The 13,719-nt window shown below is 34.5% G+C and overlaps 1 protein-coding gene across 1 annotated transcript; it reads right to left on the bottom strand.

Annotated features, from left to right (window-relative positions):
- Window positions 1-2,462: 2,462 nt before the first annotated feature.
- Window positions 2,463-3,594, bottom strand: LOC130496282 (peamaclein-like). The gene is made up of 2 exons (XM_056988240.1): window positions 3,408-3,594; window positions 2,463-2,836 (listed from the first exon to the last, which is right to left on the bottom strand). The coding sequence occupies exons 1-2, from the start codon at window positions 3,493-3,495 to the stop codon at window positions 2,631-2,633; spliced, it is 294 nt and encodes a 97-aa protein (XP_056844220.1). The 5' UTR covers window positions 3,496-3,594; the 3' UTR covers window positions 2,463-2,630.
- Between the last annotated feature and the right edge of the window lie 10,125 nt (window positions 3,595-13,719).

Below are 13,719 nucleotides of genomic sequence, written 5' to 3'. Positions count from 1 at the left end.
GTTTTTTGGTATAAAACCAAATAAATAAAAAACTAATGTTACATAAATCGAATCAAACGAAAATAAATATAGTTTTAATATAGTATCTACTTAAAGTTTTTAAAAAATGGTATCTACTTTTTTATAAACCAAAATACTAAAAAACTGAATCAAAACCAAACTAAAATCCGGATTTGAACACCCCCAATTAGATATGACTAAGATCCGGCCCTGCTTACGTTTCAGACGTAGTCATTTTGTAAACAAGTTTTAAACCAACACTTGAAAGTTTCTTAATGTAGGGAATTTTGGGCTCCAACATCTATCGTGGTCAAATTTAAGCAAACAAAAAAAAAACATCTATCGTGGTTTTTCTTTTGCATGAATAATACCTAAATCATGAATGTTGTTATAAAGGTTATCTTCATATGTACATTCATATGTTTGCTTTCGATTTACGGAATCGATGATCTCTTTACAATCTCGTACAGTTGTTATAAAGGTTTTCATCTCCACAGAAAATCATTAACAAAACAACCTCAAAAAAGAAAAAAAAACATGTATGTCTGTATCTCATTTTTACTAAAGGAAAATGGAGCTTATATGTCTCTCTCTATCTCATCCCAATATCCCATGTGACGACAACTTTGTAGTCTTTAAGGTTAAGCGGACGTAACGTAACACTCACTTTGGTTAATTAATTTCACTTTTTACTATTAATAATTAATCTGATAGTTATATAATTTTTTAATAAACAAAACTCCTGAGGCATGCATATCCACTCCACGATCGCTCTTCACCTCGACCAACTAGATCTGAACCGATGGATGATATCACTGGTTAAGTCTTAAACCAGTCCCTAACCATATAAGAATATACTGTTCATATGTCCTGGACCGGTTAAGTCTTAAACCAGCCCTAACTATATTGGATTATACTATTTATAGGCCAATGTTTAACTGATTTCAAAACCATTTAATAGCATGTGCAAATGGAGCAATACTATAATACAAGTAAAATAAAATATTATTTTTAATATATACATAAATTATGGTAAGTCTTTTTTTTAAAATAGATAAATTGTTAAATTGAACTTATACATTTAAAAGAAACTTTAAATATATAAAAATGAAGTATTAAAAATGAATTTCTTAAAAAATAAAAAATGAAGTATTAAATTTTAAACTATTTTAATTAGATCGTTAAACATATTGTTGATATTTTTTGAATAGAATCCATAAATAATTTGAGACGGTCGAGATGTCGTGCCCCAATCAAGATCTCACTGGCTGGTTCTCCGATCGGCTAGTTATGTTGGAATGGTTTATGAAAGATTTAACAAACCCATACCCTTCACTTAAGGTCATTAAAAAAAACCATACCCTTTCACTTAAGGTCGTGAAAACAAAGTTGTAATCAACAATTAATAAATACAAGTAATCTGAACATAATGAGTTATGTCATACTCCCTCTGTTTCATAATAATCCCTCTGTTTCATAATAAGTGTCACTCTGAACTCATTTTCTTGTTACACAAAGAGTGTCACTTTACAATTCCAATGTAAATTATACTAAATTTCAGCTGAAAATTAATTGCAAACTACATTGATTTTATAAATAATTTTATTTATCTAAAATACTATTGGTTAAAGGGATATAATTAATTACAACTTACATATATTTCAACAACTTATCTCTGTGAAAAATAAAAAAACGGAGGGAGTATCTTATTAACGTTCGAAGCGTGAGAAATAGAAGGACAAGTAGCACGTGAATGTCTTTGAAATTCGTTTGGAATGGTCAAAAGAGCAACGAAGAGGAGAGAAAAAAAATCGCATACGCGTTAACTTTTTTCAGTGCGATAGTGGTTACAGCTAAGGTAGGGTCGATCAAAAACATTAAAATTGTCTTGTAAAATTAATATTGACGCATTTGTGTACTAAAAATTCGATAGTAGGGACATTAATAAGTACCACGTGTAACTCTCTAGTACTAGGTCGTTATAAAAGAATAAATGCTTGTCCTTGTAATCAAATAAACAACCTTTTTATTTAATTCATTTTACTAATCAAATTCTATTAGCCACCAAACTTTGTAATGTAAAAGTTATGAGTATGAATGAGCATATTGGTCAACCAAACATATAGTGGATTTAGATTCTGATAAGGAACCCATCAAGTCAGCAACTAATTCAAGTTGGTATCCAAACAATTACAAGTATGTATTCAGGAGTTAAAAGTCCAGTATCGAACTTCTATAAAAAAAGATAATACTTTCACAGAAAAAGTAATTGTTCTAAGCATATTATTTGAATTAATCGAACTGAGGTTCAACTAAACCAAAACATTTTTTTTTGTGATTAGCTGAACCAACTAACTCATTCGTCAGACCAATATTTTCTTTATTGCCTTTCATTTATGGAATCTAATCCATATATAACTTTCAAAATTTTCATAGTATATAACTCCTTTGGGACAAAATTAACTCATATCATATATAGATATACTTCAAAGCTTGGTACAAGAAAGGAATTTAAGAAGCATTCAAAAACGTAACCAACGTTACTATAACTATAACTAAGACAGTGCATGCATGCAAATGCATGTTATTGCATTATTTGTGAAAGTGCTTAATAAGGAAACAAAATTGGATTAAGGGCACTTGGGTTTTCCCTTGGAACTAAGCTTGTCTCGATAGCAAGGGCATTGATGCTTGTTGCCAAAGGTACCAGAAGGAACACACTTACATTGTCTGCAACAAATGCCACAATACTTGATACATCTGTCTTGAAACCCTGCTTTAGCACACCTTCCTCTGCATCTACTCCCACAGTATACCTCCATGCCTCCTACTCTTCCTGAATTTGTCTCATTTCAACATTCGTATTAGATACAAATTAAGATAACCTTTGCATCGAGGCCTTTAAAATGATCAAATATTCAAACATCATGTTTGGGTTTATTACTCTAGTACCATCTGGTGTCAGAAATCATATACATTTTTTTCCATTCACAACTAATTGACAGTGAATTTCTCCTCAAAAAGAAACTAATTGACATTGAATGTATGAATGTATGAATGTATCATACCTTCGTGTCCATTACACACTAGTCTACTCGCTTCTCGCTCAAATTTGTACGTTACCTGTGTTGATTTTGTCTCCAATTTACTATATTATATAAATTATCACTTGTGCTATTTTAAGAGGGAGTATATTTTAAATAACTAAAATGTCATTTCTTTTGAATTGCTGCACTTCTAATTATGTGGTTAATTAATGTGTAACTAGATCATCAAAAGACTTTGACCCTCTCAGGAAAAAAACTAATATAGTTCTAAGTTCTAACTAAGACTCACTTAAAACATATGCATGTCTATACCATAAAATATATACAAGGAGAGATCAAGAGCTGCATGCGTGTACATACCAGGAGCCGCTGTGGCAGGTAGAAGCATGAAGGGAAGGATGATAAGAACGAGGAAGAAGAAGTATGTAACAAGTTTCTTATAATCCATCCTTGCTTTCTGCGTTAGAAAAACTTATAATACCCTAAAGCTTGTATATAAAAGTAATCTTTTATCCTTTCTTTCTCTCTTGGTGGTACCTTTTAAGAAACGATGAGATTCATTTATAGAAATCCTAGAGTTTATCAGTACCACCGCCTTAATTTCTATGTTGAAATAAGTGTATTGATTGTTATTGTCTAGAGGTGCTGTACGTGGCAATCAAATTGTTCGGTCACTGCGATTCTTGAATTGGCTGCAATCTTCATACGTCGATATGCTCGATGATGTCTCTCTTTACTCAAATTATTTCGACCTAACGCTTCATTATTCAACAACACGACACACGGCTTCATAACAAGCCATAAGCGTTAGAGTCATGACATCTATACTTCTTACTGTTGGATCAATTAAAAGGTCCAATGGCTTTTATTGAAAGATGAAAAGAAATGTTATGGGCTCTATGATTATAACCCAATTGGAATGTCAAAATGACATTTTATTTGTCCCACATCGGGTGTGACAAGAGGAAGAGAGCTGATTATATATGATCCCATGACACCATGGGTTAACCAGCTTGAGAGAGGAGAAGGCTCCCCACGCGCGCGCCGCCGCCGCCGCCGTCCGTCCGGCGCGGGCGCGGGCGCGGGCGCGGGCGCGGGCGCGGGCGCGGTCGCGGTCGCGGTCGCGGTCGTGGGTCTTGTTAAGCCCAACGTTTGACCCATTTAATTATCAAAAAACAACATGCATTTTATTTTGAAACGACATGTAGTTTGTCTAGAAAATAAAAACGGCATGCAGTTTGTTTTGTCAGATATTTAAACGAGATAAGAGATAAGAGAGAGAGTCTTGCGGAGGAAGTTCGCAACTCAACTTCCCTCGATCTCCGCGAGATTTCCGTCCACGTGCAGCTGCTGTTGCGGGAAGTGGCTCGTCTCCTTCTCTTTAAATATCGTCTCTCTTCTTCATTCATTTTCACTACTTTTACTTTTCGCAAAACCAACAAAGAAACTCCCTTAGCGTAAGTTTATTTCCGAGAGTGTTTCGTAGATTATAGTTCGATAGGGCGTTCACGAGTGAAGCGTGAATCGTCTGCCATGGTTGTATCCTGGGACTCGATATTTCGCCAGTGCCCGTCTCACTACGGAGCGAATATTTAGAGTTAAGGAAAGAGATCATATCTCGCCTCCATGTTCATTTCGTTACTTTCCTTAACGTCGTTTTGTAAATATATATCGTTTGTATCGACTCCGTTTTTCCAGCTTCTACAATCTTAACTCTAAATCGTTTTCTAAAGCTGTTTCGGGTCGATCTTATGGTTTATAAAACGGTCTATTAAAGGATCTGTAAACGGTTTGTAGAACGGTGTTTGCGATTTGCTTTATAGCACTTCCGCGAAACGTTTCGTACATTTCTGCAACGTGTTTGCGATTTGCTCTCTAGCACTTCCGCGAAGCGTATTTTGCGAATTATCAAACGTGGTATATGAGAATCGTTTCCACGAACACTTTCTTAAGTGAGTTTGTGAAACGATCTAAAAGTCTACATAAACGGTTTCTGCGAACGCTTCAAGCGAATTTGCAAAACATTTATTCAGACTTAAATCGATATGATTTGGTTCAAACACCAAAAATGAAAATCGATTTAGATTATTATTTTTATTTTTAATATTAATAATAATTTGTTATTGTTGAATGGAGTATTAATCCGTTTTCATGTTTTCTCAACAGAAAAATGACGGATGCAAACAACACCCCCATTGACACTACCATCGTGCAAACCCCAATCAACGTTGCTGCAACTGATGTATCTGGTGTGACAACCGCTGGAAACATCCCTACTTCCTCAACCGTTGCAGCAACAACAACCACTACCCTTCCTGCGGGAAACAGTGCTGATGAAACCACGCGCCGTAGCTTGTTCGGTGCTGGCCTTTATCAAACGGGTTCAGGTCTAGGAACCTCAAGTGGTCCGGTTGCAGTACCAACTCCTCCGTCTGTGCCCAGCCTGTTCACTCAAGGACTGATGCCAGACCAGTTTGATGGCAAAAACTTTAAAACGTGGCAGAAGAAGATGATGTTCTTCCTAACAACGTTGAAGCTGGACAAGTTCATCCAGGAGGACAAGCCCCTTGTCCCTTACGGGATTGATGATGTACACACTCTCGCAAGTGTTGACATTTGGGTGCATTCTGACTTCGTCTGCAAAGGCTACATTTTGGGTCGCCTCATTGACCCATTGTACCGTGTCTACTGTGACATTCCAACGGCGAAGGAGCTATGGAGATCACTTGACAAGAAGTACAGAGGTGAGGACGCTGGCTGCCAGAAGTATGTGGTTGCAAAATTTCATGACTTCAAAATGGTGGATTCAAAACCCATCATGGATCAGGTGGAAGCGTTCCAGCTCATTTGCCATGAAATCAAAGCTGAAGGGATGTCCATCTGCGAGACATTCACAACTCTCAGCTTCATTGAAAAGCTTCCTCCAAGCTATGCGGATTTCAAGAACTACCTGAAGCACAAGAAGAAGAAGATGGGCCTTGAGGAGCTTATCATGAGGCTTCAGATGGAATCCAGGAACCGAATTGCTGACAAGATCAATGCTAAGGAGCATAGTGTCAACATGGCTGAGCACAAAGGCAAAGGAAAGGCACACGCCCATTCTCCAGCAAAGCCTTCGAAAACTGCTGCAGCACTGAAAGCTACTGGAAAAAACTTCAAGAACAAAGGCATTGAAATCAATGCGAATGTGGAGAGATTCAAGGGGAAATGTCACTACTGCAACAAAGTGGGACACAAGACTGCTGAGTGTCGCAAGAAGATCAAAGATGAGAAGGCTCAGGCAAATCTCACTGAGGAGGATCTTGTTGCTGTGGTGACTGAAGCCAACATGGTTGAAAGCAACAACCCCAGGGAATGGTGGTATGACACTGGTGCAACCACCCACATTTGCACTGATAGGGCGATGTTCACACCTATCAGAAAAGCAAGACTCAGGAGAAGCTCAGGATGGGAAACACTGCAGTCTCCAAGATTGAAGGACGCGGCAATGTGATTTTGAAGATGACATCTGGACGTGAGGTCACTCTGACAAATGTGAAACATGTGCCTGACATGAGGAAAAACCTGGTCTCGGGAACCTTGCTCAGCAAGAATGGATTCGCCACAAGCTTTGAGGCAGATAAGCTCGTGATTAGGAAGAATGGAATGTATTTGGGAAAGGGGTATGTTAAGGATGGACTGGTCAAGTTGAATGTAATGACCGTCCCTCCGAAAATTGTAGCTCCAAAAGTTTCAATGAATAAGAAAGAGCCAGTTGCTTATTTGGTTGAGTCTTTTAATATATGGCATGAAAGATTAGGCCATGTAAATAATAAATCTATACAAAGATTGATGAATTTAAATTTAATTCCCAAATTTAAAACAAGTAAACAAAAATGTGAAGTTTGCGTACAGGCTAAGCTCACAAAAACGCCCTCACCTCGTGTTGAAAGAACTAATAAACCTCTAGATTTAATTCACACTGATTTATGTGATTTAAAATATATGCCAACTAGAGGAGGGAAAAAGTACTTTGTGACTTTCATAGATGACTGCACAAAATATTGTTATGTTTATCTTTTACATAGCAAAGATGAAACCTTAGATAAATTCAAAGAATTTAAACTCGAGGTCGAAAATCAGCTTAAAACAACTATTAAGGTAGTTAGAAGCGACAGAGGAGGCGAGTATGATGGTCCATTCAATTCATTTTGTAAGGAACATGGAATAATACATCAAACTACAGCCCCTTATTCACCAGAATCTAATGGAGTTGCTGAACGAAAAAATCGAACTCTTAAAGAGATGATGAATGCAATGTTGCAGGAATCTGGGTCACCCCAGAACATGTGGGGGGAAGCGTTACTTACCACTAATTATATCCTCAACAAGATTCCACACAAAATAACTGGCAAAACTCCATATGAATTATGGAAAGGTAATTTACCTTCGTATAAATACCTCAAAGTGTGGGGGTGCTTGGCAAAAGTTGCAGTACCGCCACCAAAGAAGGTCACTATTGGACCTAAAACAGTGGATTGCATTTTCATCGGATATGCACATAATAGTACTGCGTATCGGTTTCTGGTACATGAATCTGAAATATCAGACATCCATAAAAATTCAGTCATGGAGTCTAGAAATGCATCTTTCTTCGAAAATATTTTTCCATACAAGGAAAAACATGGTTCAAAACGAACTCGAGAAGAAAGAGACAACGACAAGGACTCAGAAATTGAGACAAACGTTGAAGTTTCTATAAATGATATCTCAGAAAATGAAGAAAAAGATGAACCTCGGAGAAGCAAAAGAGCTCGAAAGGAGAAATCTTTTGGTGATGATTTCCTAATGGCATTTCTAGTAGAAAATGTTCCAAAAACTTTGGCAGAAGCTATGGCTTCACCCGAAGCTCCGTTTTGGAATGAAGCTGTCAAAAGTGAATTCGATTCTATCATGCAAAATTACACATGGTACGTAACGGATTTACCACCTGGCTGCAAAGCATTAGGTAATAGATGGATAATGACACGAAAACCTGGTGGAAAATATAAAGCTAGGCTTGTAGTTCAAGGGTTCCGACAAAGGGAAGGCTTTGACTATTTTGATACATATTCTCCAGTAACCAGAATAACATCTATAAGGTCGATGATAGCTATCGCAGCTTTAAGAGACTTAGAAATCCATCAAATGGATGTAAAAACAGCTTTTCTAAATGGTGATTTAGAAGAAGAAATTTACATGAAACAACCTGAGGGCCATGTCATTCCTGGACAGGAAGACAAAGTATGCCGACTTGTAAAGTCACTTTATGGGCTTAAACAAGCTCCTAAACAATGGCACGAAAAATTTGACAACACAATGATGTCAAATGGTTTCAAAATTAATGAATGTGATAAATGCATATACTACAAAATTACCAAAAATGCGTATGTTTTGTTATGTTTATATGTAGATGATATGCTCATTATTGGAAGCAATAAAGACATTATCAATCAAACAAAAAACATGCTCAAAGGAAAATTTGAGATGAAAGATTTGGGATTAGCAGATGTTATTCTCGGGGTTAAAATCATAAGAAATTCAAATGGAATTACTTTAACTCAATCTCATTATGCTGAAACAATATTAGAGAGATTTAAAAACTACTCTAATAGTACTGCAAAAACTCCGTTAGATCCCCAAATGCACTTGACAAAGAATTCAGGTGAAGCGGTTTCACAAAATGAGTATGCACGTGTGATCGAAAGTCTCATGTACTTGACCAATTGTACAAGACCAGATCTAGCGCATGCAGTAAACGTACTTAGTCGATATACAAGTAATCCAGGTCATACACACTGGAAAGCTATAACGAGAGTACTCAATTACTTGCGCTACACCAAAGATTTTGGGCTTCACTATGGTAAAGAACCAGCAGTTTTAGAAGGATACAGTGACGCTAACTGGATATCAGATTCTAAAAACTCAAAATCCACAAGTGGATATGTTTTTACACTAGGAGGAGCGGCAATATCTTGGAAATCTACCAAACAAACAGTGCTAGCCAGGTCAACTATGGAATCTGAGTTCATAGCATTAGACAAAGCAGCAGAAGAAGCTGAATGGCTTAGAAATTTTTTGGAAGATGTTCCTATGTGGGAGAAACCTGTACCAGCTATAAGAATACATTGTGATAGTCAATCAGCTATAGCTCGGGCTCAGAATAATCTCTACAATGGTAAATCTCGTCATATTAGAAGACGACATAAAACCATTAGACAACTTATCTCAACTGGTGTAATCACAATAGATTACATCAAATCGGCTGACAACCTAGCGGATCCATTTACTAAAGGTTTGCCACGAGATGTTGTTGCTAAATCATCAAAAGGAATGGGTTTAAAGCCTATAACTAATGAGGATGCTTGACTGCAACCCTACCTATCATGACTGGAGATCCCAAGACGTAGGTTCAAAGGGAAAACAAAATCAAACAGAATCTAACCAAAGCACTTTGAGACAAAGTAGTCTCATCCCAGCTCCTAAAGATGATAAGTGCTAACGAATGAGAGAAGGATAAGCATATGCTTTTAATGATTCCATAGCTTCGAAAGCGAAGTATTACTCAATACTTTTCATGGTCAATCACCTAATGGGTGTGAAATGGGGCCGTTTCTAGGAGAATGAATGCTAGGCTATATTCTCTAAGTTCACTCATGAAAACCAGGAATAGTTCAGGGCCACAATGAACACAATAGAGAACTAAGTTCTACGAGAAAATGAAGCTGCGTTGTGCCTGTTGTCTCGGTCTACATAAAACACCGGTTGGTTCAAGACATCATGTTCACCTTCTGGTAAAGTAAACCCGACAGATATTAACTATGAGTGGTTCAAGGCTTAAAAATGCCACCTACTCAAACACAGTGAATTTTTCGCAAACACTCTCGATAAGTCAGTCTGTCTAGTCTTTAGTTTAAGTCTAGTCAGTAAAGTTTTAAGTTTTGGAGTCTATCGAGTCTGCATTTAGTCTGCATCTGTTTAGAGTCATTTCTATTCATGTGGGGGATTGTTGGATCAATTAAAAGGCCCAATGGCTTTTATTGAAAGATGAAAAGAAATGTTATGGGCTCTATGATTATAACCCAATTGGAATGTCAAAATGACATTTTATTTGTCCCACATCGGGTGTGACAAGAGGAAGAGAGCTGATTATATATGATCCCATGACACCATGGGTTAACCAGCTTGAGAGAGGAGAAGGCTCCCCACGCGCGCGCCGCCGCCGCCGTCCGTCCGGCTCGGCTCGGCGCGGGCGCGGGCGCGGGCGCGGTCGTGGGTCGTGGGTCGTGGGTCGTGGGTCGTGGGTCTTGGGTCTTGGGTCTTGGGTCTTGGGTCTTGGGTCTCCGGCCCGATAAGAATATTCTTTTTGGACCAAGTTAAGCCCAACGTTTGACCCATTTAATTATCAAAAAACAACATGCATTTTATTTTGAAACGACATGTAGTTTGTCTAGAAAATAAAAACGGCATGCAGTTTGTTTTGTCAGATATTTAAACGAGATAAGAGATAAGAGAGAGAGTCTTGCGGAGGAAGTTCGCAACTCAACTTCCCTCGATCTCCGCGAGATTTCCGTCCACGTGCAGCTGCTGTTGCGGGAAGTGGCTCGTCTCCTTCTCTTTAAATATCGTCTCTCTTCTTCATTCATTTTCACTACTTTTACTTTTCGCAAAACCAACAAAGAAACTCCCTTAGCGTAAGTTTATTTCCGAGAGTGTTTCGTAGATTATAGTTCGATAGGGCGTTCACGAGTGAAGCGTGAATCGTCTGCCATGGTTGTATTCTGGGACTCGATATTTCGCCAGTGCCCGTCTCACTACGGAGCGAATATTTAGAGTTAAGGAAAGAGATCATATCTCGCCTCCATGTTCATTTCGTTACTTTCCTTAACGTCGTTTTGTAAATATATATCGTTTGTATCGACTCCGTTTTTCCAGCTTCTACACTTACTATATTATATATCTATTATTACTCTCTAACCTAAAATCAAGCAAATATCGTCTAAATGGACGTCATATTAAGAGCATAATTATTGGAGATTTCTCCCTCTTAGTTTCTCCAAATACATAACTTTTGGTTGAGTTTCTCTTAAATCAAAGAACTCCACAATTACATACACTTATATAATAGATACATACACATATATGTATTTAGAGAAACTAAGAAGGAGAAACCCCCCAATAATTATGCTCTAACTGCTCAAATAAAATAATAGGGATCTAGTATAGCGGCTGTGATTGATAATCAATTTTATGAATATTATGAAGGAATGAAATTAAAAAGTAAAATGCAAAATGAATGTTGACAAAAAAAGAATAACAAATGTAAACTTTAGAATAAAAAGTACAATTCCATACCATTTTATTCATGAAATTTTGTAATCATGAATTTATTCCATCTCATTTACGAGCTTTTTAATCATGAATATAATATAACTATATTCTATTTTCTTCCATATATTCCACAAAGAATTATTGAAATAAGATTTATTAAGTTTATTCTATTTAAATTGTATATTTTTAGAATCTAAAAGAATAAATCATTCTATACAGTTTTATTTTACAAATTAAATTTGTAATCCAATTGCACCTAGCTGTATTTAAGTTAATTAGTGTCTATGATGAAGCACATAATCAGATTTGATATATGTTGGCCCCGAAGTTAAAAAAAGAATATTTCAAACACACAGATTAACTAACCCGTAGACATAACATTAATTATTATTATTAGCCCTATAAAATATTATTTTCTGTGACTGGAAGCATATGCTTATAGTGTTAAGAGTTAAGACCAACAGTAGTCTATTTTAAAATAAAAACTAGTTTTTGATCCGTGTTTTCAAAACGCAGAAATATTTTCGAGTGATATATATTTGTATTTTTGATTGTGTATCTACATTTAAATGTTAAATATGGTATGTTATATTCATTATTCTGTAATCCAGCTTAGGTTCGCTGTTAAACCGATAAAATCATGACTCTATATGTAATCCGGTTAAACTCGTTATTTAAAAATTCTATAAAACCCGTAAAACACCACTAAAACTTAAGATATGGCTATCGATTAAACATGTAGACAACCCATTATGTAATATAATTTTAGTCAAAGTATTCGGATTCATGAATGTTTAGATGCATAGTAAATATAGTATCCGTATCCAATATAGTTAGGGCGGATTCATGAATCCAATTTTACAAAAATTAGCCTTAACAAATATTAGTCAAACTAATTTATCATTTTGTTATAAGCATAATGGATCAATATCTCGAAATATGCATAGTAAAGTAGAAATAGATTTGACCATCAACGATTCGTATACGGTTATTACAATTTAATGTTTTAAGTTTGAAATAAATATATTGCTTATTTATTTATTTAGTTTACTTTTATTGTTCACATGTTATTAGAATTTTTGATGTTTTGTTTTTGATTTATTTTTAATTTTAATTTAATTTAATTTTGGAAATTTTAATATTTATTAATTTTCATTTTGTTATAGATTTTATTATATATATAATAATAATATTTATTAGATTTGATATGTGCTTAAAGCACAAGATTATTTTTATTCAAAAACTTATTTACTGAAAATTAGAAATCTTATATATATATATTATAAAAATTTGTTTTTAAAGTATATATAATAAATTAAAAATTTACCTATATTTTAAAACTTTAAATTATAGTACAAAAGTATTTTACCTTTTTATATTGGTTAAAATTTATTTTATTATTAAATTTTAGAACTTATATAAATCAAAATTAACATGAGTATAATTTTATGAAATAAGATAATTCATTTATATAATCCGCCTCATATCAATTTTACTTACATTTTTAAACTTTAAATTATAGTAAAAATATATTTTAATCTTTTATATTGGTAAAATTATTTTATATATATTAAATAATGAAATTATTTATTAGTTTATATCATACTATTATATTTGTTTTAATAAGTTGAAGTATGTTATAAAATTCATGTATATATTTTATTATGTTATTTTATAATTTAGAAAATAGTTAATAAATGGATTAAATTACTTTATATTTATTAGTTGTTGTAGTAGTTTAATTACGAATATAAATTATCTATATATAAATATTATAGAAATTTTATTTCTTATTATATAAATGAAAATGAATTAATATTCGTTTTTAACTATATTTAATTATTAATTATGATTTTGATTATTTAAAAGTAAATTAAAATGTATATTTACATTTTAAATAAAATATATTAAAATATATTATTAAAATGTAATATTAGAAAATATAATTAAGAATACCTTTTTATAGATAGTGTTCTGAAAATACTAAAATATAGTATATATTTAATAATAATTAAGTTAGTTATAAAAGAAAGTTAAATAAATGCAATGGTCCAAATTTAGACTATTTTTAAGTCGATAAAAAATTATGTTTTTAATAGTATTGATATTTATCTAATCGTAAATTTAGCGAAAACAAGAAAAATAAACAAACAAACAAACAAAAATGGTCTACATGATTTTAGGCTAGAATTAATTACCAAATTCTATATGGTTCGCTGAATAACAGGCCCAAAGTGACAAAAAAAATAATAATAACAGGCCCATTAATAGTACGTTGTGCCACGAGATGAATGTAAACGAGGAGCATCAAAAGGCCCATTAA

This window comes from Raphanus sativus, chromosome 6 (genome assembly GCF_000801105.2).
Source record: "Raphanus sativus cultivar WK10039 chromosome 6, ASM80110v3, whole genome shotgun sequence".
Taxonomy (NCBI): domain Eukaryota; kingdom Viridiplantae; phylum Streptophyta; class Magnoliopsida; order Brassicales; family Brassicaceae; genus Raphanus; species Raphanus sativus.
Note: the sequence above shows the minus strand (reverse complement) of the source record. Positions and strands in the feature narration are given on the sequence as shown.

Coding starts and splice junctions, on each gene's coding strand:
- LOC130496282 (XM_056988240.1), bottom strand. CDS start 3,495: ATGGATTATAAGAAACTTGTTACATACTTCTTCTTCCTCGTTCTTATC. Junction 2,837..3,407: donor ACCTGCCACAGCGGCTCCTG/GTATGTACACGC, acceptor AGACAAATTCAG/GAAGAGTAGGAGGCATGGAG.